Source organism: Cottoperca gobio, chromosome 22, assembly GCF_900634415.1.
Source record: "Cottoperca gobio chromosome 22, fCotGob3.1, whole genome shotgun sequence".
Taxonomy (NCBI): Eukaryota; Metazoa; Chordata; class Actinopteri; order Perciformes; family Bovichtidae; genus Cottoperca; species Cottoperca gobio.
The window spans coordinates 16,211,498-16,236,122 of record NC_041376.1 but is presented as its reverse complement, the minus strand read 5'-3'; the positions used below and the strand labels follow the sequence as shown (position 1 = coordinate 16,236,122).

Genomic DNA, 24,625 nt, shown 5'->3' with positions numbered 1-24,625 from the left:
AAGAATATAAGCAGAGTTATTGTGGGGAATATAGGTAAAGCATGATACGGCCCGATTAAGCGTCTAGCGTCGCGGTGCTGATCACAGCCCTAACCAAGTGTTTCTGTTGCTCAGTCAAAATATGCCAGTTTATTTGACATGATTGTGATCTTCTATACCATACTATTGTTGCAATGCACAGATATTTTCAAAATGTTAGTGTTGAACGTATTCAATTTTTTTTTTTGCTGAGAATTGTCAACATTCTTTTCTTGCAACAGGGTTGTGTATGCATCAGTTTTGCTTTGATTGGACGAGCTAATATTTTAGAAAATCTTCACTGAACAGTAATCCACTCAACACCGTGATTGCAGTAATTGCCATGCAGAGATGAATAGAAGTTGGGTAACACTTTCTATAACACCCATGTCTATAATGCATTATAATATGTTTATAGCACTGTATATTTATAGTTATAAGCATTCATTAATAGTCATAATGCTTTATAAGATCAAGTATTATAATGCTTAATCATTACTGGTCACTTTAGATTGAATACAAATTAGTTTTTTACCTAAAGCAAAAATATGAATTAGAGCAGTGACCTATAACCAGCTTGTAATGTATTATATCTGCCTATTCTTCAGGAGTCACATATAATCACACATATAATTATAACATTATAGCAGTGAATATAATGCAATATAAAAATATTATAAATGTATTACAACTATGGGAATTAAAATACACTGTGACAACATGTCAGTAAGTGATCAGCAATTATGAAGTATTATGTCCTTAAGTCATTATATGATGCTTAATAATGTGTTATGATTATTGTAATAAAGCTGATAACTAAAATTATACAGTGCTATGAGCAGATTGTAACGCGTTATAAGTATAGTAGCCATGGGTGTCATAGAAAGGGTTACCAGAAATGAACATTGGAATTTCAATCAAATGTTCAGTATGTCATGTTACGGCTAGTGGTATTACAAGTACAGCAATCTTGACCAAAAATCAACGCTAAGATCAATACGTCTTGCTGATAAAGTTATTGCATCAATATCCATATTTATATGATTGATAGTGTTAAACATAAGTTGGACATGGTGGGTGGTATCAGTGAAGGGGTTGTTTATGCTCATCTGATAGGGGCATATCTGAGAGAAAATGTAAGAAACCAATGCTTTATATAGCATACTACTGAGGCTATAAAACATGGAGTAGCAATCAATGGCTGTAACATACTGTAACTGTGGGTAGACTATGACCCTTAAAGACTCTTTACCATATGTGTATGGTCATCTATTGATAGGTTCCTCAGTCATCTATTCATTGTTAGCTTGCCGTTCCCCTAGAGTACATGCATCCTTATCTTTGATCTCTCTGAATTGCCTGCACCACAGACGCCAGACTCCAATGGGGCTGCAGTCCATTATTCATCCATAATTGCCTTTTTCTATAACTAGGAAGAAGCTACGTTGGCTCACATTTGAGAGAAACCATGCAATATTTCTCCTCCCCCACGTGGCTCTGATTGATTTTTAATCAAGCCGTTTCTCGAGTGCGGGTAGTACCTGGGAAACTGTGTCAGACAACTAGAGGAGTGCAGTAGCATGTGCGAGCAATGAAGTCATACCGATATTATTCATAGACAGCAGTTGAACTCTCACGTAATCTTTTCCTTCCAGCCCCTAATTTGTTTGCTGACATGCAAAAGGACCGCACAGCCGTTATTATATAAGAGTACATACATCTATTGCTGATATATATATATATATATATATATATATATATATATATATATATATATATATATAAACTACCTATGGTGTGCACTGATTATGAAGTAGAACACATTTAAAGCATCAAATTATATAACGAGGGTAAATTGGAAGTATGAGGTAATGATTCTAGACTGACAACATCATCATTAGAATAATCACTTTTCAGGGAAATAATTCAGCTAAACTGCTGCAAATTAATGAATGGGGACAAAAAAGTAGTTTATAAAGCACACATCAGTGTTACGTTTGATACATTAGATACAATTCATAAAATAAAATGCAGATAAGTCAACTGACGTTTTTTCTGGCCTGACAATCTGGCACAACAAGCTGTGTGCAAGCAAGGACATCAGATAAACACCTTTATTATTGGATTTGCAGTCATGGTGAGTTGCATTCACAGTGTTTAAACAAAGTAATGTATTTCTTCAATAATGTGTTCCGTTCTAATCTCATATTCCTGGCTAATAACCAGACTTCTCTTATTCTGATCTTTCATTAATCGCCTCTAGCTGGAATGCACAGTGCAGGAAAATGTGTAGGACTGTGGGATTCACCATCAATTGTCAGTGTTGGAGGACGAATGAAGCTGACACAAAATTGCTTTAAGAGCTAGCCACTTTACCAATTTGCCCACTATTCTGATGCCGTAAATACCATGTTTAGCATACTAAGGGTAGTCATTTGCAAATACAGGAAAATGTCTAGGAGCTACCAGATAAAGTGACTCCTTTTAGATTCACATACAAGACTCATAAAAAATGTATCTGTTTGTTCTGACAGCAAAGTCCAGCATATTTGGCCTATTTCAAGTCTTTCCCTAAATAGATTTAATGTTAAAGATGAGACTCTTTTCTATTTTTCCAGATCAATTATGTTGATTGAATTTTACTGCTTTGACTGTCTTATTTGACACAGGAAATGGATTTCACAGAGCCCAAAGATCTCCAGTTGCGGTCTCCAAGCCTTCACTTTCTTGAAATGAGCAGCTTAGGAAGGATACATTAAAATGAGGGTCTATAATCCTTTTTTCTTCTTGGATTTCTAATTAATGGTTCAGGGCAAGGATTTAACATTCTTAAAAATGTGCACTCACTGTTCATTCTTTTGGTGAAAGCAATTGTCATTTTAAAAGAAAAAAAGAAAGAAAATGAATGTTGATCTAAGAGTAGCACTTAAAGAAATTGACTGTCTGAAGTACTCAACCGACAAACAATTAGCAATTGACTGAAGAAGCTGAGCAGCAAATGTTCTGAAGTTAAAGATGATACCTCAGGCCTAATTTACCCCTTTGACTAGAAAGGTCTCGTCTTTTACTTGGCTATAACCGAATTTCATTAATCATTCTTACCTGTAAATGAGGACTTCATCCTCAGAACAATTGTACTGAAGTTGATACATTTTGACCTTTGGAAGTTGATTTGCTGACAGACCACTTGACCAGAGCAGAGACGGCAGTCACTTCTGATGCTGACACCACTTTCTCTGGTAGAGGTTTAGGTTCCCCTTTACTGATCTTGGTAGAACTAGTTATGTCTGAAAGCCCCGACTTGGACTGTGTGGTACGGTTTGTACCATTACTCAGATGGGGGAGTTGAATGATTGACAGCTCAATGGAGGCTGTAGATTCTCCCGCAGCATTGGCAGCGATGCAAGTAAAAGTCCCGTAATCATTGGATGTGGTGATTGTAATGTCCAGGGTGCCATTTTCGTATACCGTTGCTCGGGAGGAGTTGCTGATCAAACGGTCATCAGGAGCAACCCAATGCACAGTTGGCATCGGATCCCCGACTGCTTTGCAGCGCAGGCTAGCCGTTTGGCCTTCCAGCACTAGTAACTTGTGTGTATGTTGCGTGATCAGAGGGGGCTCACAAACAAACTCCTCCTCACGAACAGACCAAAAGTAGCGCCCCTTTAGACTATTCGGAGAAGCGCAAGTTTCCATATCATCCTCACGCTCCAGCCTTCGAAGCCAAAGCACTTCACAGTTGCAGTGCAATGGGTTTCCACCAAAGCTTAGAGAGAGTGGAGGTGCATAAGGAGTGGTCATCACTATATTGCTCTGGGAGCGCCCAAAGATGGGGTCCGGAGGGAGCTTCTGGAGACGGTTGGAGGTGAGGTCCAAGCGAGCCAGTTTATCCAGATCTATAAAAGTCCCCTCTGCAATGAAGATAATGAGGTTATGATCCAGACTCATCTGATGGAGATTGACCATCTTGCGGATGGCTTCCCAAGGCACATTGCGCAAGTTGTTATACGACAAATCCAGATCCTCCAGTGTCACTAACAAGTCGTCAAAGGCTGGGTTGGCGATCAAATTCAGCTGATTGTTGTTGAGGATTAAGTGCTGCAGGTTGACCAGCCCTCGAAGGTCATCCGGTCCCAGCTCAGTCAACCGGTTACTGTCGAGGTGCAGGGATCTCAGGGTCTCCAGGTCGAGGAAAGAGAAAGGCTGGATGGTGCTGATGGTGTTACGGGACAAGGTGAGATCAACCAGACCTGACATGTTGGCAAAGTCTTGGGTGGTGACCTTGAGGATGAAGTTGCCACCCAGCCTGAGCTCCACAGTTCGCCGGTCAATGTCCATTGGGACAAAGAGCAGGCCTTTGGAGGGGCATAGAGTCCCCAGAGACTCAGAGAGGTTCTGGCAGACGCAGTATTTGGGACATGCATGGACCATCGTAATTGCGGTTCCCAGAAGCAGGAGACTGATGACCACTTTGTCCATGTTAGTTCATAGAAAGGGGACCTGCAACAACAAAAGAAAACAAGGATCAGTTTGATTTTCAGATAATGATTATTTGAGAAAAGTATTACCACATATATTATATTTCATATATTTTGGGTTACCTACATCAGACAATATATGGTTGCACAGAGCTGCATGAAGAGTTCAGTGTTTGATGTCAAAGTTCAATCATTACAACAATAACATTTCAACATTTTAATAAGATAATCCTCACATCCAGATACATTTACTAATCCATCATCCATTAAACATAAACACAGCTTTGTGTGCGTGTGTGTGTGTGTGTGCATGTGTGTGTGTGTGTGTGTGTGTGTGTGTGTGTGTGTGTGTGTGTGTGTGTGTTTGTAGTAGTAGCACCTATTAACAGGTCAGATAGAAATCTACAAGGAACATGGAGGAAATGATTGCTTACTTGATGAGCTGGTCTTATTATCATACTTGAGGATTTTTCACATTAATATTCTTCATTATAACATTCATATGCATGTATTTTGCAATGCAAATAAGGTATGAGAAATTATATGAGGAATTTCTGAATGAAGCCTGGGATTAAACAGCTAAGAAGCTCTTTTTAATGACTCACATACTTATACGCTGTCATTACAGATATGCTGTTATGCATGCAGTGCAGACTAGATCAAGTGGGGCACATGCAAGTATATGCAGTAAGCGATGGATGAGTTCTTGATTGCAATGCTGCATCATCTTGCCGATGTAAATGTGAAAAAGGTGTATGATTAAAGTTCTCGTCCCCATACGACAGTGTCTTCCTCTCTCTTCCTTCTCTGTGTATGTCTTTACCCTTTTGTCTTACTTGTTCCCTTTCCCCATCATGTCTGTATTACACCATATTCCACAAGCTGCAGTTCTTAGACTCGTCAGACTTTGCTGAAGAAATCAGCACGCCTCTGAAAGTCTTAACAGAACTTCACACCTGACTGACTCCACACTTGGCTTCATCCAACGAGCTTTAATTTCCCCAGACATTTGTATCATTAATTCCTAATACACTCAAAATCTAAAAATCTATTTCAATCTCTTTTTTTTACACTAGCAACATTTATTAATGGTAATCTCTGCCTTCTAGTCTGTGTGTTTCTCACTAGAACCGTAGGGAGGGACGGTTGTAATGTTTTTATGTTAACTACATGTTTGTGCTATCATTCATTATTATTCATAAATGTGTGAGATGCTGGTCGCAGAATGTGGATTCCTTATCTTCAATTTCCTTGTAACACCCCTTCATGAGTTTTCTCTTTTTCAATAACTCATAATTACTAGAGAAAAGTATAAATAACTCCTCTCCTTCTCGATACAAGTCTGTTGTTGTATCATAGAGAGCCACTGTATTTTGACTGTGTGTTACACAGAGATAATTAAAATGAAATTTCCGTTAGGGAAAAAACTAGTGATTTACGGAGACTCTGACACTGAAGAAATGAATAAATGACGGTAGAATAATTTTCACAAACAGTAAATTGAGCCACATTTACGATGGGACCAAATGTGATAGACATTTAACAGTACTGTACCACTATAGCGTTTTAATACCATAGTACCACAGAAATGCCTTACAGATTTATCAGCCAAAAACAAAACTGAAAGGGAAGCAATCTAAAAAGAAAGAAATTACCATGTGACAAATATATGATTAAGCAAACAAGCCATACAACAGGTAGGCTACTTTGTGAAAGTAGATTTACCTAAGCAGTTATTTTGCCAAACTTAGCTCTTAAAAAGTATCTTTATGCAACACTAACCTTTGCTAAACAGCAGCTGCTAGCACAAGTGGTAATTAAGATAATGGTGCTTAAATGTAGTGTAACCGTAGCAGAAGTAAAGTGGAATGATAATTTCAGCAAACTGACTCAGTGATGTCAGTTACACAGCAATATCTAAAGTTTGCTAACATTAGCCACCATGCTAGACCAAGAGAGACTGTAGCTGTAAAACCCCTGAGTGTTTTGAATAGGTTTATTTTATTTCCTTTAAAGCATATTCCCCCTTTTACAACAAGCCCACATATCACTGGTTAGCCATCTTTAGTGATTTCAGCTGTCTGTCCCTTTACAACATGCTAGCAAGATTGGCTATTTAGCTAACTGTGGTGATAGCAAATGACTAGCCTGGCAAAAAGTAGCCATGTACTCGGAACACGGACAGATGGGATGCCGACTACACAACGGTTAACAACGCTTGCCGCCCAACTGGTTAACTGGTCGTTAAATTTTAAGTGATAAAACAAACCTATTTTAGTGCCCACACACAGATATTACAGTCACATTTACAGTAGCCTACCCACAATATAGGTATAAGTCACTACATCTGTAGAACACTAATCGTTGGGGTGCTGTCACATAGGACTACAATTTTGAACAAAAAATAAAAAAAAGAAGAAGAAATACACCCATGGAATAAGTCTACACCCATTTCTTAGCAAAAATACAGAAACAAATGTAAATTGCCATTTTACATTCAAACCACAAACAGACCTTTTATCTCAGCTGTCATGTTTCTGAGCAGCCCATTATATAATAATTCAATCAGCACTGGAGAAAACTGTAAAAACTCTGTGAAAAATGTGTTTATTTTAGCCAAATAATTTCAGATTTGATGCATACTGTTCTGACCCTCTCAGCACTGTGGAGCTAATCCCCACATGGCCTCATGGTGAGAGCTGTCAGTGATGACAGACAGCTTCTCTCATGGACTCTTTTTAATGGACAGCATCTAGAAACAGCGATTGAAAAGCCCTGCAAACCCACAGAACCTGCCTCTCTCATTTCTTTTGATCTTCTTTTCCCCTGCAAAGAGACTGTGGTGGGTAAGCTTTTAGAAAAAACTGGGGAAAAAATACAAATTTGCAGAATTGCACATAGTGCTGGCTGGATGCAGTTGAAAAGTTCAATATAATTTCTAATCTCGCAACAGTTACCCATTAGAGCGTGTGCAATATGTAGGGAGTATTGAAATGATGGGCAAAGAAAGCCAGGCAGAAGAGAGGCAGAGCTGACCTTTTAGGGATAGTAGAGGTTCAGTCACAAAGAGATGAGAACCATGGATGATGTTTAAGGTCCACATCCATTTACTCATGGCCTTTACCAAGCCTGCAAAATAATCTACAATTCACTGTGGGACAAAGATGCTGCGGAAATAGCAACAAGCACACACTCTACACAGTTCCACAGTGCTTTGGTGACATATACAACCGTGAAATTCATTATTAACCTCATTATGACCCTCTGGCTTCTTCAGTGATTACTGTACCTGCCTCCATCTCCTCAGTGGAAATATAGGTATATAAGGTAACTTGGCTTTTCGTTTCATGTGTGGTATTTAATGCATAATTAGGCGTACTGCATATGTAGGTTATTTGTAACCTACAGGCCTACAGACAAAGTGAATACTGTTAAAAGTACAGTTATTAACAAAAAGATTTGTGGCTGTAGTTATGTGATACAATTGAGAGTCTGCAAAGGTTAATTTTTATTTTTTATTGACTGTATTCTCTAGCTCAGGGGTGTCAAACTCACTTTAGTTCAGGGGCCACATACAGCAAAATATGATCTCAAGTGTGCCGGACCAGTAAAATCATAGCATAATAACCTGTAAATAATGACAACTCCAAATGTTTCCCTTTGTTTTAGTGCAAGAAAGTACAAGTACATTCTGAACATGTTCAAATTTAATGAACTATCTTTTTTACGAAATATTATGAACAACCTGAAATTTCTTAAAAAAAGAAGGTGCAATTTCAACAATATTATGCCTCAGTTTATCATTTACACATGTGCATTACAACTTACAGATCACAGTGTATCTACAAACACATTTTGTCACAGGTATCTGGAACAGTAGTTTACTCTATGATCAAAACAACACATTTTTACACCTTGCAAAGTCATCCCGCGGGTCGGATTGGACCCTTTGGCGGGCCGGTTTTGGCACGTTTTTTTGGCATGTTTGACACCCCTGCTCTAGCTGTTTCACTTCCTGCTTGATCTGCTCTGTGCAATACCCCTTGGCTCCATCAAAATACACTAGGAGCATATTTGTTAGAAGCTTTGCGGAGAGCCGCTTCTGGGGCTACATAGTGTCTAGTTTAATAATAAGCATTGAATCCAAAGGTTAAGGTTGTGAGGCACAATGTCATATTATTTTTTCCGGGTTGAAGCTGATTCCGTGCAGGTCTGCAATTTTCACAGCCTGATCATTTGCGTGGGAGCCAGTCCCTGAAATAAAAGAGTTTAGGCAAACTTTAGCAGTTCTGTCTTGCTCATTATTGAATTTGGCAAAGTTTACACCTCATCATCTCCAACCAAAGTCTGAGTGTTATATTTTTCAATCTCATGGGTTATTCATCATACTAAAAGCCTTTTTCCTGTAAAAGTGAAAATGTAAACATCAAAGCGTGAATCTAACCTAAGCATGTTTTTCTTTAACAAGCTAAGGATCGACAGTGATAGAACAACATAACAGAAGTTACATTTTCCTTATTATATTGCATTGTACTAGTGAGCAGTTTTTTGTTGTTGCACAATATCATATACGTTGCCATCAGAACCTTTCACATGGTTCTGGTTTTAAAACATTTTAGCTGTAGACTAAAGATTTTTCAAGCAACTCAGAGGTAGCAAGCTAGTTACAATTCATAAAATGTACAGTAGTCATTTCAGTAGTCCGTAATTGATGAAATGGGAACCCCACTTTTGTTCACTTCTGTCTAAACTCAGACCCCCATTGTTTGAAAAAAAAACGTAAGAATAAGGATTTTGATGGTAAATTGGCACTATTTTTAGTGTAAACATTATGTACCGTGGGAGAATGGAAAGCTTGATGGAGGTAACTTACAATAGTCCATTAATAGAAATAAGATCTCAGAGAAAGTATCTATCATGGAACATTAGTATTCAGCTGCATGTAAATTGTAGAAAGACTGCAGCTACTGTTTGTACATGAAGTACATTCAAGTTATTTTTCAACACATTATTTCACTTACTTTTGCATGCCAAAAAAATAAAAGGTGTTTATGCAGCCATTGCTTTAGTGTTTGTACATCATTGTGTAGAGACTGTGTATAATAAGCATCCAGTGCAGACTGCAAATTGTTGCATTACTTCTGCTATCATGCACTCGTGAAATTAAATGTGCTGTTGTTGCTTCTGTGAATGTTAAAGGACATCACTTCATCAGTATAACAGGGATTTCTTTTTCCTTTTTCTGAGAAAGAGAAAGTACCTCATTGGGTGTTTAGAACAGCAAATATAAAAGCTTGTAAGAATCGGCCATTTGTTGAATCCCTTGTGGTCAATCAATCAAATGGCAATAAAGAAAAGAGTAAACAGATATTAAGAAAAGGCATGAGTAATAAAAGCTATTCATTTCTTTAAAAGCTTTATGATATTGAATGATATCACATTAAGAGGGTCTCAGAGTGACAACACGGCATGTACAATGCCACTCAACATGTATATAGGCATTGCTGGAGTTCCTGTCTTTAGTTCCACATGATCTAATCTCCACATGCAGTTTTTACACATTTTATTCTTGTATAATTAATGCATAATATACATGTGGGGAAACTCTTGATTACACTGATTGATTTTTCTTTGTCTATTTCCTGAAAGGGAATATGTAGGATTATTTATAGAACTGATTTCCTATCAGTTGGAAAAGAGAAGACACGTTGGCTGATGACGGACATCGGTTGATTTAAGTTGCACTTTATGACAATTGGCAAGTTCTGGGCCACGCATATTTCTTTCAAAACTGTCGACCTATGTGTCCAAACATGCAGTATCATGAAACATGTAAGAAATGCACTTTAATGGAATAGTTCTTGGAAATGCACTAATTCATCTTCTTGTAAATAATATATTAATTACTTAATCTCTGAGGATCTAAGAGTCCTAAGAATTAAAGGGATAGTTCCATATTTTGATAGCTACAGACTAGCTGTTTCTCCCTGCTTCAAGGCTTTATGCTAAGCTAAGCTAACATTCTCCTGGCTGTGGCTTCACATTCAACAGACAGACTAAACTTATGCTCTATCTGTATCTTACTCTCAGCAAGAAAGATAATTGATGCATTTTCCAAAAATGTTAACTGTTCTTTAAATAAATAAGTATGAGAGCCCCTGAAACCCCCCAACATTTAGCCCACTGGCCAGAACACACGACTGTCCTCAGCAGTAAAACAATGGTTGTTTGTTCAAATGCCTTAAAGGAATACTTCACCCACAAAATGATCATTTCTATATTAATTACTCATGCCGTGTTACCTTGAATTCTTGAAGAAAACATTGTTCCAAAAACAGAGAAAAATCTTGATCAATTTAAGTAAACGTGGGTTTCATTTAACAACAGTAAAACTATATCGAAACATCTGTGTACAAACTCTCATACAATTTGTGCAGTATAATCCAAGACTTCACTAAGACCTTACTTACACCTGAAGCAGTCTCGCGCTTGCGCAGGCACACTACTATTTAATCATTTAATAGTGAGGTTTTAGAGTTTGATATGGTTTTGCTGTTGTTAAATGCAACCCCCATATACTTAAATTCATCAAGAAATTTCTCTGTTTTTTGGTTTCTTCATTCAATAAGGAAGCATTCAAGAAAAACAACGTTTTCTTCACAAATTCAAAGTAACACAGGTTGAGTAATTACTATACAAATGATCATTTTGAGGGTAAAGTATTCATTTAAACAATCCACACTTCAGATAAGAACAACTTCTTGTGTTCATTTGAATAATGAACTTCTGTATGAGAAGCAAAAATAAGAGTAGTGTGACGTGAGAGGTCTCCTTACACCAAGCATTTTATTTTAAAACCATAATATGCCACTAACCTCAACCAAGTAGTAGTAGTACCTAGGACCATGGCCTGTTTTTAACCATACGTTTTTCAGTAGTCTTAGTTGCCAAACCTTAACTGGCAGAAAAAAAACAGGAATCCTTTTTGCACTGACTTTATCATGTAGGTATGAGGATACATTGGAACGTAGCACGAGTAAGGGAAAAAGAAACAAGACAAAGTCATGGCAGAGCGATACTGAGGGTTTGTCAAAAACAAGGTATGTTTTGCGAGTAGGAGTTTGTTGTACAAGGTTAATCTTCACATGAACATGACTGCACAGCTGTGTTGCCATCTGTTAGACAAAAATCCAAGTGTACTGTAGGTACTGTTGGCCCTGAGTGGGAGGATGGCGGTCATTCCGATGGCTTCTAGTCAGGTCTCAATGTATGTCTTGGTCTTATTGTTTCAATGTCTGAAACCACAGAATGAGGCAGCGAGGACAGTCGTCGCTTAGCTGTGCCATCTTTTCTCAGTGTTATTTGCAGTTGTCATCTGTGTTCAGTGGGAGGGGTTGGGGGACACACTCCCGCTGCCTCCGGAACAACATTGTGTAAGTACTGAGCGGAGAGAGCCGGACTCACCAGCATTACATCTTCTGCTTTTTCTTTTTCCCCTGCTACACTTTGATAGAATGTGTCACATGTTGACAGCTTGGTAAACCAGAGTGTGATGTGTACAATACCGATGCCATGTTGAATCATTTGTGGGTGCTGACGCTCAGTCACTCAACATTGTGACAACAGTTACACCTCTCACTGCTATTTGGAGCTGCCAGCACGTATACAGTTGCCTCATGTGGCTTTAAACTGACAAACTGATTAATCTACATTCTGGCATCTTGGGGAAAATTTCATGTGAAACTAAGTGCAAAATTGCTCATAGGATTTATAAGATGAATCTTGGCACCGTGGACTATCTTGACAAAAGATGGAGATTATCAGAGTGGAAAATGGAAGCAGCAAATCGTGGCTGAAACCTGACACTGGATGAAAGTAATCTGTCTGTTTAATCACATATACCCACACACATTGTACAGAGTCGTCTGTGTCTGCTGGATAAAATAGGACTACCTGAAAGGGTGTACCTTTCTAGAACTGTGACAGTTTGTCTTTCTTCTACCTTTTCTGATAAACTTCTCAGAAAAATCTCCATGAAATAGATGCAGACGTGTGTCTAGAGCCTGTAGAAGAAGTCTGTACGAGTCTGATTGAACAGACTAAAGCAAGAGATAGGCTTTCTATGAGCATTGGTAGAGTTTTTACAGTATTTTTGTAGAGATATTCTGCAATTCTAAAGGCTGCTCAGATAAACTGATGTTACTATTTGAAATTTTATCATTGCCAATAGTTCTCTGAGCAATATACAGGCAGGTCAAGAGCATTTACACGAGCCTACTTTTTTTTATTATTGTTTTATTCCTGTTTAAGTGTGGTTCACACTTCTTCTTTTTTTCTCACAAGAAAATAGTTGCAAAGTGGAAAGACTTATTTCAGGCATTCAGAGTTGCGTAGGCAAAATGACTAATTAATTTACTAGATGAAGCACTTAGTTGGAGCACTTCCAAGGATTCTATGGATATGAAACCCTCCCACACATCATGAGTACAAAGGATTACCAACTGCGTTCGGAAATATCTGGTTCTTTGATAAAAATAGTGAAAGGTGGCAAGAGTAGGAACTTTACTCTTTGTAAAAAACAGATAATAAAGCCCCTCTACCACTGGAGAAAGCCCCACTAACACTCACTAACTATGGCTTTTGTCTTTAGTGGGAAAGGTTACAATCAGCATTCATTCCCGGGACAAATAACTCTGTGGTAGTTACGGGTGTTTATCGGCTCCAGATCCGATCAGCATTGATGGATACATGACACCCAGATGGACACATTAATTTTCACCCCTTTTTGATTCCTGCTTCTGATTAGCATCCGCTGAGACTCGTGTATTGTAGAACATGTTAGAGCCATTTGCAGGGCCTTTGCTCCTGTACTATTGAGGACACTGAGGTCCTGTCTTGTATTTTAGAGGGGGCATTTGTAGGTTTTCACTGCCTTTCACAACGTCAAACTCTGATGGTGAACATGGCAACATGTTTGTGTCATCTAGTTAAGGCTGATAGCTATGCAACATATTTCTTCTAGCTCTAGGTGGGTTGGCGGTTGCAGGCTCTCTACCTGCAGAAATGCAATTCTTTTTTACTTTCTCTGGCTTCAGACTTTATTCACATGCATCCTTTGTCTGATTATAACCATCAAACGTAGCCTTGAGCTTGCTAGTAAATACCCTTTGTCTTTCACATTTGTATAGCCTCTGCAGCCCAGAGTCATGATATGGTTGAGTGATGCTCTGTAATTGTGCCTGCACTTTTAAACAAGAGAACTCGATGAAACTGAGGCCACAGTTATAAAATAAAGTAGCTTTTCGTGAAGAAACTAAACTCTGAGTGGCAGTTTTTGTCATGTTCTTAAAGTCTCAACTTAAAATCTGACCCCAGCTTTCCTTCAAAATAATAGTAATGGAGAACTCCGACTGAGTCAGGAGTTTTCAAATTCATTCAAAGTCATGACAACTACCCCCCACCTCGGTGAAGATTTAAATGTATAGAGGCGAGTGTTGGTGGGACTTTCTGAGCCCAGTAAAGTCAAACAAATATTGATAGTTCACCATGAAAACAGTTGATATTAATGAATTTTGACACTTCCCCTTATCATTCATTATTTTAATTCTATTTGTCGTATATCTTGAATTATAATCTAAGATAGTGAGTTACACTAGGGCTAGAATATGTTTACATTTTGACACCATTATAAGTTTGCCAAATGAGCTATTAGCAGTTCCTGTTTGCAATGGATGTACAGAGGACTATCAATAGATTAAGAAAATCTAAAAAACATTAAGGGAGAATTACTATCCTTGTAGTACTACCCCCTTATAAGTACCATACCTTATTAATAAGCAATTATTAGGAGGTTATTGAAGGGAAACTCTTAGTTAAATGGCTTATTAATTGAAGAATATGGTCATGCAGAATAAGGCATTAATAAGTGATTTATAATGACTAAAAAAGAGCCAATGTGCTACTAATATGCTAATGCAGCTAATGAGCAACTAATTAATGGTTGATATGTGTATGTTAATATTTAAGTGTTACCAATGATTCTCATCCAAGTTCTGGAGTTATAAGAAGTGACTTTTTTATGAAGTGTAATATTTGGAAAATGTAAGTCACACTGAATCAGTCAAATCTGAATACACGGATATAAATACACATTTGTCTAAGTTATGACTCAGAGAAGGAGTGAAATTTTTGACCCAAATTGGGGAAAAGAACAGCAGCATGAATCCATCCCTTTCACCTCTTGCAAAGCTCTTCAATATCATAACATTTGCTTTGTATGAGAGGGAGTATGTCAGAATTACGCGTGAACTAATAATGAACACTTTGTGTCATTGTTCATCTCTGATGTTTTCATTCATCAAATGAGACATCTGCCTCTTTAACAGGCCGTCATGGTGGAAAAAGGTCAGGCATATTAAGTCTGTGTACCCTCTTCATTCCTGCAGTTTACCATTGTCTTGCGCTAATTACATACATGCCACTGACATCCGACTGCAAACACACACTGTCACACACACGCTGATTAATTGAAGCAGACTTCACAACCCTGCTTGGTATTTTGTGAAAGCCCCCCGCGCACAATAATGAATGCCAGCAGTCTCCACAGCCCAAAACAGGATCAAATTAATTGATTCTGCTTGAGGCCTGCAGTTAATAAATTACATTTTTGTTTTATTATTATATTTTAATCATTGCCGACCTAATTTACCTTTATCGGATTAGCCTGTGTCTATTCGTCTTTGTTGTTTTGCATGGCACACTATTTATCTTGTTGTATCCTGTTATGTTACTGAATTCAACTTGTTCCTTAAATGTCTCCCATGCTTCTTATCAATTTTCCAGCAGAAATGGAATTATATTGTTTTATAAATCTTTTAAAAATAGAACCGTTAAGGTCATTGAAGGGATTTGGGGATGCTAGCGGCCTACAGATGACAAATAAAGAATTAGCACTTTTAAAAAAAGGTTAATAATTTAAAAGAAAAATTAAGATACATGAGTTGGCAGAAACTAAGGTTAATGGCAAAGTGAGAAGGAGCTCCGTTGTGATTATATTACAATTTGCACTGGCAGTCCGGGTTGCCTGATATGAGATTCATTCATATTCAACAGCACATGTGCCAGTTGAGGTAAACTGAATCATCTGAGCAGAGCAGGTTGCACAGCATTTTCAGAGATATTCTGCAGTAACGGCGTACTTAAGACGTGGATCGTGCAGATAGAGAATCAGGCTTTGAGAGGTGTTTTTTATTTTTATTTTCAACCATATTTTCATAATGATGTATGTTGCGCAAACTGTCTGGAGTTTGTCACATGTTGACTAAACAATTGCTGTTACTCTACCTTTTGTGATGCAACTAGCTGGAACAAGATAAGCATTTCAGTATAGTCCCAGGAGAGTTTTTGCATATTTTAATTCCTTTTGATCATCTCAATGACTGTTAACGGTTGTCAATTATCAAGTTGCAGCAACTCATTGGCGGTCAAAACTCGCCATTGATGGTAGACAACACACTAACAGAGGGAAAAAAAATACAAGTTTGTATCTGATAGTTCCTCCAAACTACTGTGAAACTGCTACTGACAGTGAGGAATTAATGATCAATAGACTCTACATATTGTCCTCATTTGAACGAGATCCAATTTACAAACGTGTTCAGACTCTGAACTAATACTAACTAATAGTTTTAAAATGCACTGGAGATTGTTGGGTTTTCCAAGAAAAATTGACCAGTTCCCATTGATTTACAGAGATAAATTGGGAAGCCAGTGTGCTTGGTGTGTTCACAGCACCTTTCAGTGCTCAAGGAATATAATATTTGGCGCCACTATCAGACTCATCATGACGAAAAATAGAAGAATTTGCAAGGACAGATGAGAAAATAAATTAATTGTTGGCAGGATTAATGAAACACGTCCGACCAGTGGGGCACTTTAAAAAAAAGAAAAAGACGAAAACATGTCATATAGCATTAAAGAAATGACTACATCGCTGAATTAAGTGTTCTACCCATATTGGCTCAGTAAGGGTGACTGTAGAAGTGGAGATATGCAGGGATGAGTCAGTGTGCAGTACAGTTTCAGACAGCTCCCACACAAAGCTGTCCACATACTATATAGCTGCAGTGGTGGATATGCTGCTGTATCCATCACATAACAGCCCTCACACCTCCCCAGGCAAGGCACATATTCTGCGCTATATCAGACATAAATGGGTAACGGACAAGTCATTGAGTGCGCCTCATACTTTTGCTCCCTTTATCCAGTCAAAGCATCTCACTTTTGTCTCTTCTTCATTTAATATTTTGTTGGCTCTCTGAACGGCACATCTCATCGTTTCTGACTACTGAACTTTCCGGCCAGACTCCAAACCTTTCAAGCGTGAGATGGAGCAAAGGGTGAAATCCAGGGCTGGGATTGGGTTTGTGTGTGTGTGTGTGTTGTCTTACTATGTGTTCTTGTGTGCTCCATGATGTGTTTGAGATCAAGAGGAGAATCAAGACTCTGAAGCAGAGGAGGCCCGATGATAAGAGATGGATAAACAACCTGGAAGTGTATTCATGGGGTTATAATGTGTCTAATGGTGATTTGACAAAGATTGAACAGAAAGTCACATCTAAATGATTCTACTACATCTATTCAACTATGCAATTTACTTACTTGGGTCAGCATTGGAAAATGTAATAAACCATACATTTTCTATTTAAAGAATAGTAAAAAAAAAAATGTACCACTTTCATGTGGATTCTTTAAGACGATGACCAGCTTGTGAGTAGATTTGCTTTTAGGAGCCCAGGACGACATTTGAAAGTTTTAAAAATTACTTGGACATGGACTTACAAATCTTACTTTTCTGGCATAGGTGAAATGTCAAATATGTATGTTACATGAAAGACTTTCTGTATTTTTTTCTAGATACATCATGGGAGTTCTGGGGTTGATTGCTTATGTTGCCAGATCACTGTCAATCAAATCTGATCAAACAAACAATACCTAAGAAGGATTTTCTTTGACTTTGATTGTTGACAATCAGCTGGTTGCTTTATGTTTGAATTTCAGTCTTCAGGGGCTTTAAGGAGGATTGAGAATGTATCAGTATCAGTATTATGTGAAAACGTTTTCTTCTCAGCTATGAGAACTCACTCCTTTGAACAATTTCTTAGTTGTGTCAAAGATTTGAATTTGCCTTTTGTCTTTTAGTGATCTATTTAAGACGACATGAGGAAACGATGGGTGACATGGCATGAATCCCGTAGGTCCCCTAACATTGGCATTTCTGCCCAGCTATGTCGTATCAAACAAGACAGAAAACGCTGACCACCTTACAAGCTTATAAAACACTATAGAGTTTTATGAATTGAGAGACACTTGAGAGGTTGATGGAACCATAGAATCGAAGTGATGTAGCCAGCCAGTCTGGCACCTCTAATCCGATACCACTGCAAGCAAAGCCACGACCAATCTGTGGCACATAATGCCTCACAAACATGGACATTATCATAGAAATTAGGTATGTTTGACTCTTTCCCTGGAGTCCCATCTGCAATTAATTGCAGAATGACAAATAATGTTTGTCCCTGTACCCCAAAATAACAGCCCCATGTCAAACAAAAAATTAAGCTAGTGAAAAAGTGCAACAGGGAACATACTTCCATTAAGAAAAGGGCATGTATGCTATTCAACAAAATGGGCCTCCAGAGTTAAATTAATATACAGATGTTGCAGTATTTATCCACTGAGGTAAGCAATTAATTCCAAAACTTTCTAGAAAGAGATTTCTAGGAAGTGATAAATGCGATAAACAACAGCCTGTGGCTCAGATTATCTATTCACATCCAGTTAGTGAAGAAAGTAGGCCTATGTGGCTGGGCTTTGCCTGGAGCGTGTTCCAGCCAGACATGAGTTGCCAGAAGCTGAAGCAGAATCAGGAAGATCTAGACTCTCCAAAGGCACTCAAAATCAAAACTTAAGTTCATGTCATTGAATATAACAAAGTTTAGCCATGTATTTTTTTCACTTCAGTGACATAATGTGATAAATAGGCTACTTTTAAAGCTGCACTATACAATATTTTTATATTAATGGATCAAATGGCTATATTTAATGTGAAAGGTCAGGTGTCACTCTTTAGTGAAAAACCTACAAAGAGTTATCAGCAACTACGCAGCCTTAGACCCTGATCAGACAGGCATAAGCATTTTGTGTAACAATCTGCCTGTTCATTAGATGTTTTGTGTTGTGTTTGTACTTCCTGTTTTATTTAGTTAATTACCTGTTCTCTGTTGTTTCTACTTTCTGCCCTTGTGTTTTTGCCTTTCTCCCCCAGGTGTGTCTCGTTACATTCATTAGTTTCCTCCTGTGTGTTTGCCTTTCTCTCCCAGCTGTGTCTCGTTCCCTCATTTAGTGTCTGTGTATATATCCCTGTCTGTCTCAGTGCTTTTGCGTTGCTAGGCATCTCATGTTTTTTGCAGTAAAGCCCTGAACGCCTTGAGTTATAAACTTAAATTTACTGTTTTCCAATCCGATTAATTGTGAGACAGGCCTTCTACCGTTACTGTGATCTCAACCTGCAGTTAATTTAGTGTGGTACTTGAGATTTCATGTAAGCTTTTTTTCATTAATTTAAACACTACTATTAACTATTAGGTAGCAAACGGTTCATAATTTGTGTTAGGCTACATTAGCACTCGGTGCTCCTGGAGTTGTCAAACTGTAAAACGCACTGTGTCTGATCAAGGCTCACTGATCACTTCAACCCTTCTGAGCTTTTTAGCTTCCTAAAGTTCAGTTATGCCCTTATTAAAGTGAATTCAAGCCACAGAAGGGTGCTGTTATTAGGAGGGAAGTGCGGTCAGGGGAAGCAGGGGAGGCAGAGCAGCGACGAGCTGAGCCTCCCCTCGGATTGCGCAATCCCTCGCAAATTAGGTTCAACGCATGCATTTGGCGTGTGCCTGTTGCTATCTCTCTGTATGTTGCCAATATAAGGTTTACAGACACTTTTATTATGCGTCCTGACTTTGCATAGTCTAGTTAATGTATGTGTGTAATATATTTAGTCTTGCTGATGTGACATAAAACCACAGTGAAAAAACACCAGGTGAGGCAGACAGTACTCTGAAGAGCAAATACCTCTCTGAGATGCTATAAATGTAACTTATTCTTTGGCCAAATATGTACCGTGTGTGTGTGTGTGTGTGTAAAGAATGCTGATATGAGATGTGAAAAATAACCAGTAGTCAATGTTCATGCTGCCAAGAAAATGGTGAATAAGCTACTCAGTTATAATAGTAATAATAAATGTTATTTATAAGCACACTTTTCATTTGAATAAACAAAACTCAAATTGCTACAGAGTTGGGTTCATATATTTGTAAATCTGAGTCAGTGCCTCCCCAGCCATGAACCTCACCGCACGTCACTGGTTATTAGCAAAAATGCTTATTCAAACCAACCATGCGCTAAGCCGATTAGCATCAGATAGTTGCCAAAAAACTGTTAGTTACAAGCTAGTCAAAATAGTTTAGCATTTAGCAGCTTAAGATCAGATATTTTACTCAAGTGTTGTTGAAGACAGAGCAAAGAAAGTGAATATTTGACTTGTGGTGGAAAGAAAAATAACTGAATGCTTAAGCTACTGGATGTATAAACAGGCAATTGTTTGCTAATACGTTTGCTACATTTATGATGTAATGTATGTCAAGTTGTGTTTTCATAAAAAATGGTTATTGAAGATGGTGCAGCATGTGAGGAAACTATCACACAAGAGCAAATAATGCTATACTCTTATAAGACATTTCTTTAGTGGAGAGTACATGTGGTAACTGCATTAACTGTATGGTCTAAGCCTTTTGTATGGTACTTTTTCTACAAGGTCCATCACACATCAATAAAACCTTTCCCAATGGTCTCCCTGAATGACAAAAAAACAAAATTAAAAAACATCTCAGAAGGAATAGCACCAGCTCACTTGCTCTCTTATCAGAGGCTGCCAGATGCCAGCCCACAACACCATCCCACACACAGCCTGAAGGTGCACCGCAACACGAAGTCATCGCATTGGGGAGAGAGAGCGAGGGAGATACAGTAGAGGGAGAGCAAGTGGGAAAAGGAGACGTATAGCCTGGAAACATTTGGAAGGAAAAGTGGATCACGGTGCGGAGGAGGGTCGATTGGAGCAGAGGGAGGCTGGTAAAAAGTGGATCGGTAGCGTCAAAGACCAATCCCTCTTTTACCCCCACCATGCCTGAGAGGCTGAAGAAGAAAGAAAAGGAGAAACAACTTCAGATGGGTTTTGACAGAGTGATCTGTTACCATGAAAAAAAAGAAGAAAACAAAAGTGGTTTACGATGGTTCCCACGGCAACTTTGTGGCAACAGTAAAGATGATGCAAATCACTTGTGAGTAACAAGCTCCATCCATCACCCTTGTTACAGCTTCAACTTACAGCACAGGCCTAGAAGCAAAGCCAATCATGCACACATTGTATGCAAAAGCCTACTGGCAGTCTTTTGCAGTGGGTGTAAGCTTTCTAAATTGTATATGTAGAAGGAAGAAGGAAACCTTTTACCAGAGTGAAAAACACTGTCTGATCAAGCCATCTGTGATTAGATTTCTGACAGACTGCTGAGAATGTTCTGGTTGACAACCCGAAAATTCAGTTGCGTTTCACTTTCTCATGTTATCTGCTTAAAGACAACTATCTGTGGTGACATTCAGACGTACACACACTTGACAGACGCACCGGCGTACACACTCATGCACACACGATGGCTGCCAGCTGCTCACCGCTTTAGCTTCTTTTTCACGCCGCCAGTGAAAGCTGTTTACCACCACCAGTTGTACTCTAAACAAACAACAGAGAGCTCGCAGAGTAGGTGGCATAACATTTGAGTTTGAGAGAAAGGACAGAGAGAGACGGGGTACAAGAAGCCGTCACGGATGGCACTGAGCCTTGTATAAAAACATAATTTCTAGCATCGAAAGTTGAAGAAAAGGAGGGAGCTAAATTTAGGGGTTTGAGGAGTTTACGTGACGAGACAAATGGCAAAAGAATATTGGGAAATTTGCCTAGGGTTGATTAATGATGATTAGTTTATAAAATGTGATTTAAAAAAAAAAAAAAAAAAATTAAGAAATGGTCAATGTGGTGATTGTTTTGCCTGACCAACACTCCAAAAGCCAAACATATTTATAATTTACAAAGATATAAGATAGAGAAATCGGCTAAATATCAAATGGTAAATGTTTGGCCTTTTCCCTTAATATATGATTGAAATTATTTAACGGGTTCTTTCTTTGCCTGTTCTAAACACTTCAGCAAGTAGTTTTTTCCATAATCCTGCTAACAGACAAACAAACGGACAAACAGACAGAAAATATCACTTCCTTGGCGCAGGTAATTACAGTGCCAATGCTCATTGTAATGTAGGGACTATTGCATAAGTGTGGTTGCTCTTAATAGTGTTTTTGGACAACAATGGAGTTATAAGGCACAGAGGAATAAGGTACAGTATATCTGACTTTGGCAAAGATATTCAATATTTGCCTAATCCTGTCAGAGAGAATACTATATGAAATAACAAACACCAAAATCCTCAAGCCATTCTAAAAATCAGTACACAGTGTCTAAATATATATTTTAATTTATCAAAGTTCCCACTAAAACAATAAAAGTCCAGACAATCAGGGAAAGTGTTTGCTCCAGGAAAATAACCGCCATCTGTAATTCAAATTTACCCAACATTAAACACTTGAAGGCAGAAAACCCCACCCATCTGTAACTCAAAGGAGAATCAAACAAACACCTAGAACTGTGAGCAAATTTAACCCAGGTCTCTTCACGGAACGAGAGAAAGTCAACAGAGGCGGCGTCAGATAAGATACCTGGTGATTAGTCTCCTTGTGCACTGTGCAAACTCTCATGCGAGCAAGATATCTGTGTGTTTATGCAGAGGATGGTCCATATGGGGGACTGTTATATAATTCATACTGCAGGTGTTAAAGAGCTTAAGCCTCCTGAATGAGAGACAAGCAGCTTTGAAATAGGGCCCCTCATACAGTGTGCCTGCATGTTCACAAAATGGCTGACAGGAAGAAGCCATTGAGAAGAAATATGCCCAGCACAGGGATACACAATAGGAAGAGAATATGAAGGGCACAAAACCAATCAGCGGGCTGTCAGCCAGCTTTTTATCAAACAGGAACATGTCTAATGTCTGGCTTCCCTTGTGGACAGAATGCAGCTTGTTTCAAATATGTTTGAAGATGAGCTGCTAGCGCATACTCCGATCAAATCAAAAATAATCTGCATTTGATTCAGTCAGCCAATATTCCGGTTACAATAATAGGATTAACTTTTGTTCCCTACTCAATATATGATTTGCTTTCAGAACCTGATAAGGGCGCCTTTTAATTAGTTTCAGAAATGTTAATAATAAAATAACTCAAAGTGATGTATGATTGAAGTAGGCTGTGATTTTTGAGATACTGAATGTTCCCAATGATGTGAGATATACGTTGCTGCATTTTGCTGTATGGTATACATCCCTGTCACCGAGCAGATGCTGCTGCCGCCTCTCTTTGTCGTACAACTGGCCCAAAGACAAGAAAAAGATCTCCCATCTGCAGAGGCTTGGACAACAAAGGCAGCTGGTAATTTATAGTGCTTAGTGAACCTCTTCAGTGCATGCGGAGGCCACTGAAGCCTTATGCTAAAGCTCAGCAGTAGTTCCTCTGATCTCTTTGGTTCAATCACTCACTGGTGGAAGTGGGAAACAGAAAGTGGCCTTTTATTTTTTCTTATGAAATCCCATGTATTTCTAATCTTCCCATTGAGTAGGATGTGTCAGAAAATAAACAGTAGTAAAAGGGTATTTAAGCATTGTACTCAATGTTGTAACTATTAAGGATGTAATACTCTATTTTTAGACTCGTCCTGAGCTTATGGGTTTTTTCCTGACTCAGACTTTTCTCAATGTTGGCCATTTTCTATTTATTTTTTAGGCTCAGTTCTGTGCATTCTACCCCCCAGTTCCTTTAACGCTGTCTCAGAGGTACAACAGTACAGATAAAGATGAACAATTAGTTCCCTGACTTTAGAATGAACACAATGCAGCCAACATGAGAGGTGTAACTAAAGACAAAACGAGGTCAACACCATCTTTTTTTCCCCCGATACATTCTTCTTCAACTGCAATTTAACCATCTACAGTTTGGCTGGAGATTCGGGTGTGTTATGCTAGTAACGGCTAATGTAGCCTCGAAACCACTGGCCTCAAGCAGAGATGAGGAGCAGGATACATATATCTGGTAAACTCAGTTGTTTCCCAACTCCACACCACTCATGACAATTCATTAGGCTCCCTCTTTAGCCACAAAAAGCCTTTCAACAACATGTCCTTATGAAGTTAATATTTGATAGCAAAGAATACATTTCATTAAACATCCAGCAGACACAAAGCTACATTAGGTTTCACTTGTCGTGTTTCTGTTTCCATCTAATGAATATGTGTCCAATATTCTGTTTTAATCTCCACCAACTCCTGAAGAAAATCTGGCTCTTCATCTGCTTATTAATGCTCTACTATGATCCCAAACTAATTGCTAACTCAGTCTGCTGTTTGATGCTGGGCAAGTGCTGCACATTGAAGTTACATACTGTAAAACCAAAACAATGAACTGAAAGAAAATAAAAGTAGCTGGTGGAACTGCAGTCAGGTAACAATTCTCTGTGGGTTTGTGAGTGACTCTGTGGTCATTGGGTTTGCTGTACTTACCAGAAACACCCAGTCAGAGTCCATTGATTGAAATATAACAGTCAAGAAGAGTGTGAGGGAAAGAGGAGTGTGTGTGGACTGTCAAACTCAGCATGTTGGAGCTACAGACTCCTGAAATCCATTTATCGATCCTCCTTGGCTGCTCAGTGCTTACTTTGACAAGGTAAGATCCTTAGAAGGACATCACTGACGTGCTGCACTTCAAAAATCCCATACCTTTACAACCCGTCCACCATAGGATACAATAAAATGGCTTAAGCTTGTTGTGTTTCTCTTGTAGTTTCATGTTTTACTCTTTAAATAGTGGTTTAAAGTCTTTTAGAACATAATAACAACATCCCTGCCCAAGTTTAA

At 38.5% G+C, this 24,625-nt stretch overlaps 1 protein-coding gene across 1 annotated transcript in view; it reads right to left on the bottom strand.

Annotated features, from left to right (window-relative positions):
* LOC115027746 (leucine-rich repeat and fibronectin type-III domain-containing protein 2) overlaps positions 1–24,625 on the bottom strand; it is a 137,479-nt gene that overhangs the window by 5,458 nt on the left and 107,396 nt on the right. Inside the window, 2 exon segments of the mRNA XM_029461228.1 lie at positions 3,121–3,182; positions 3,184–4,518. Of these exon segments, the coding sequence (XP_029317088.1) occupies positions 3,121–3,182; positions 3,184–4,497 (1,376 nt within the window). The 5' untranslated portion in view covers positions 4,498–4,518.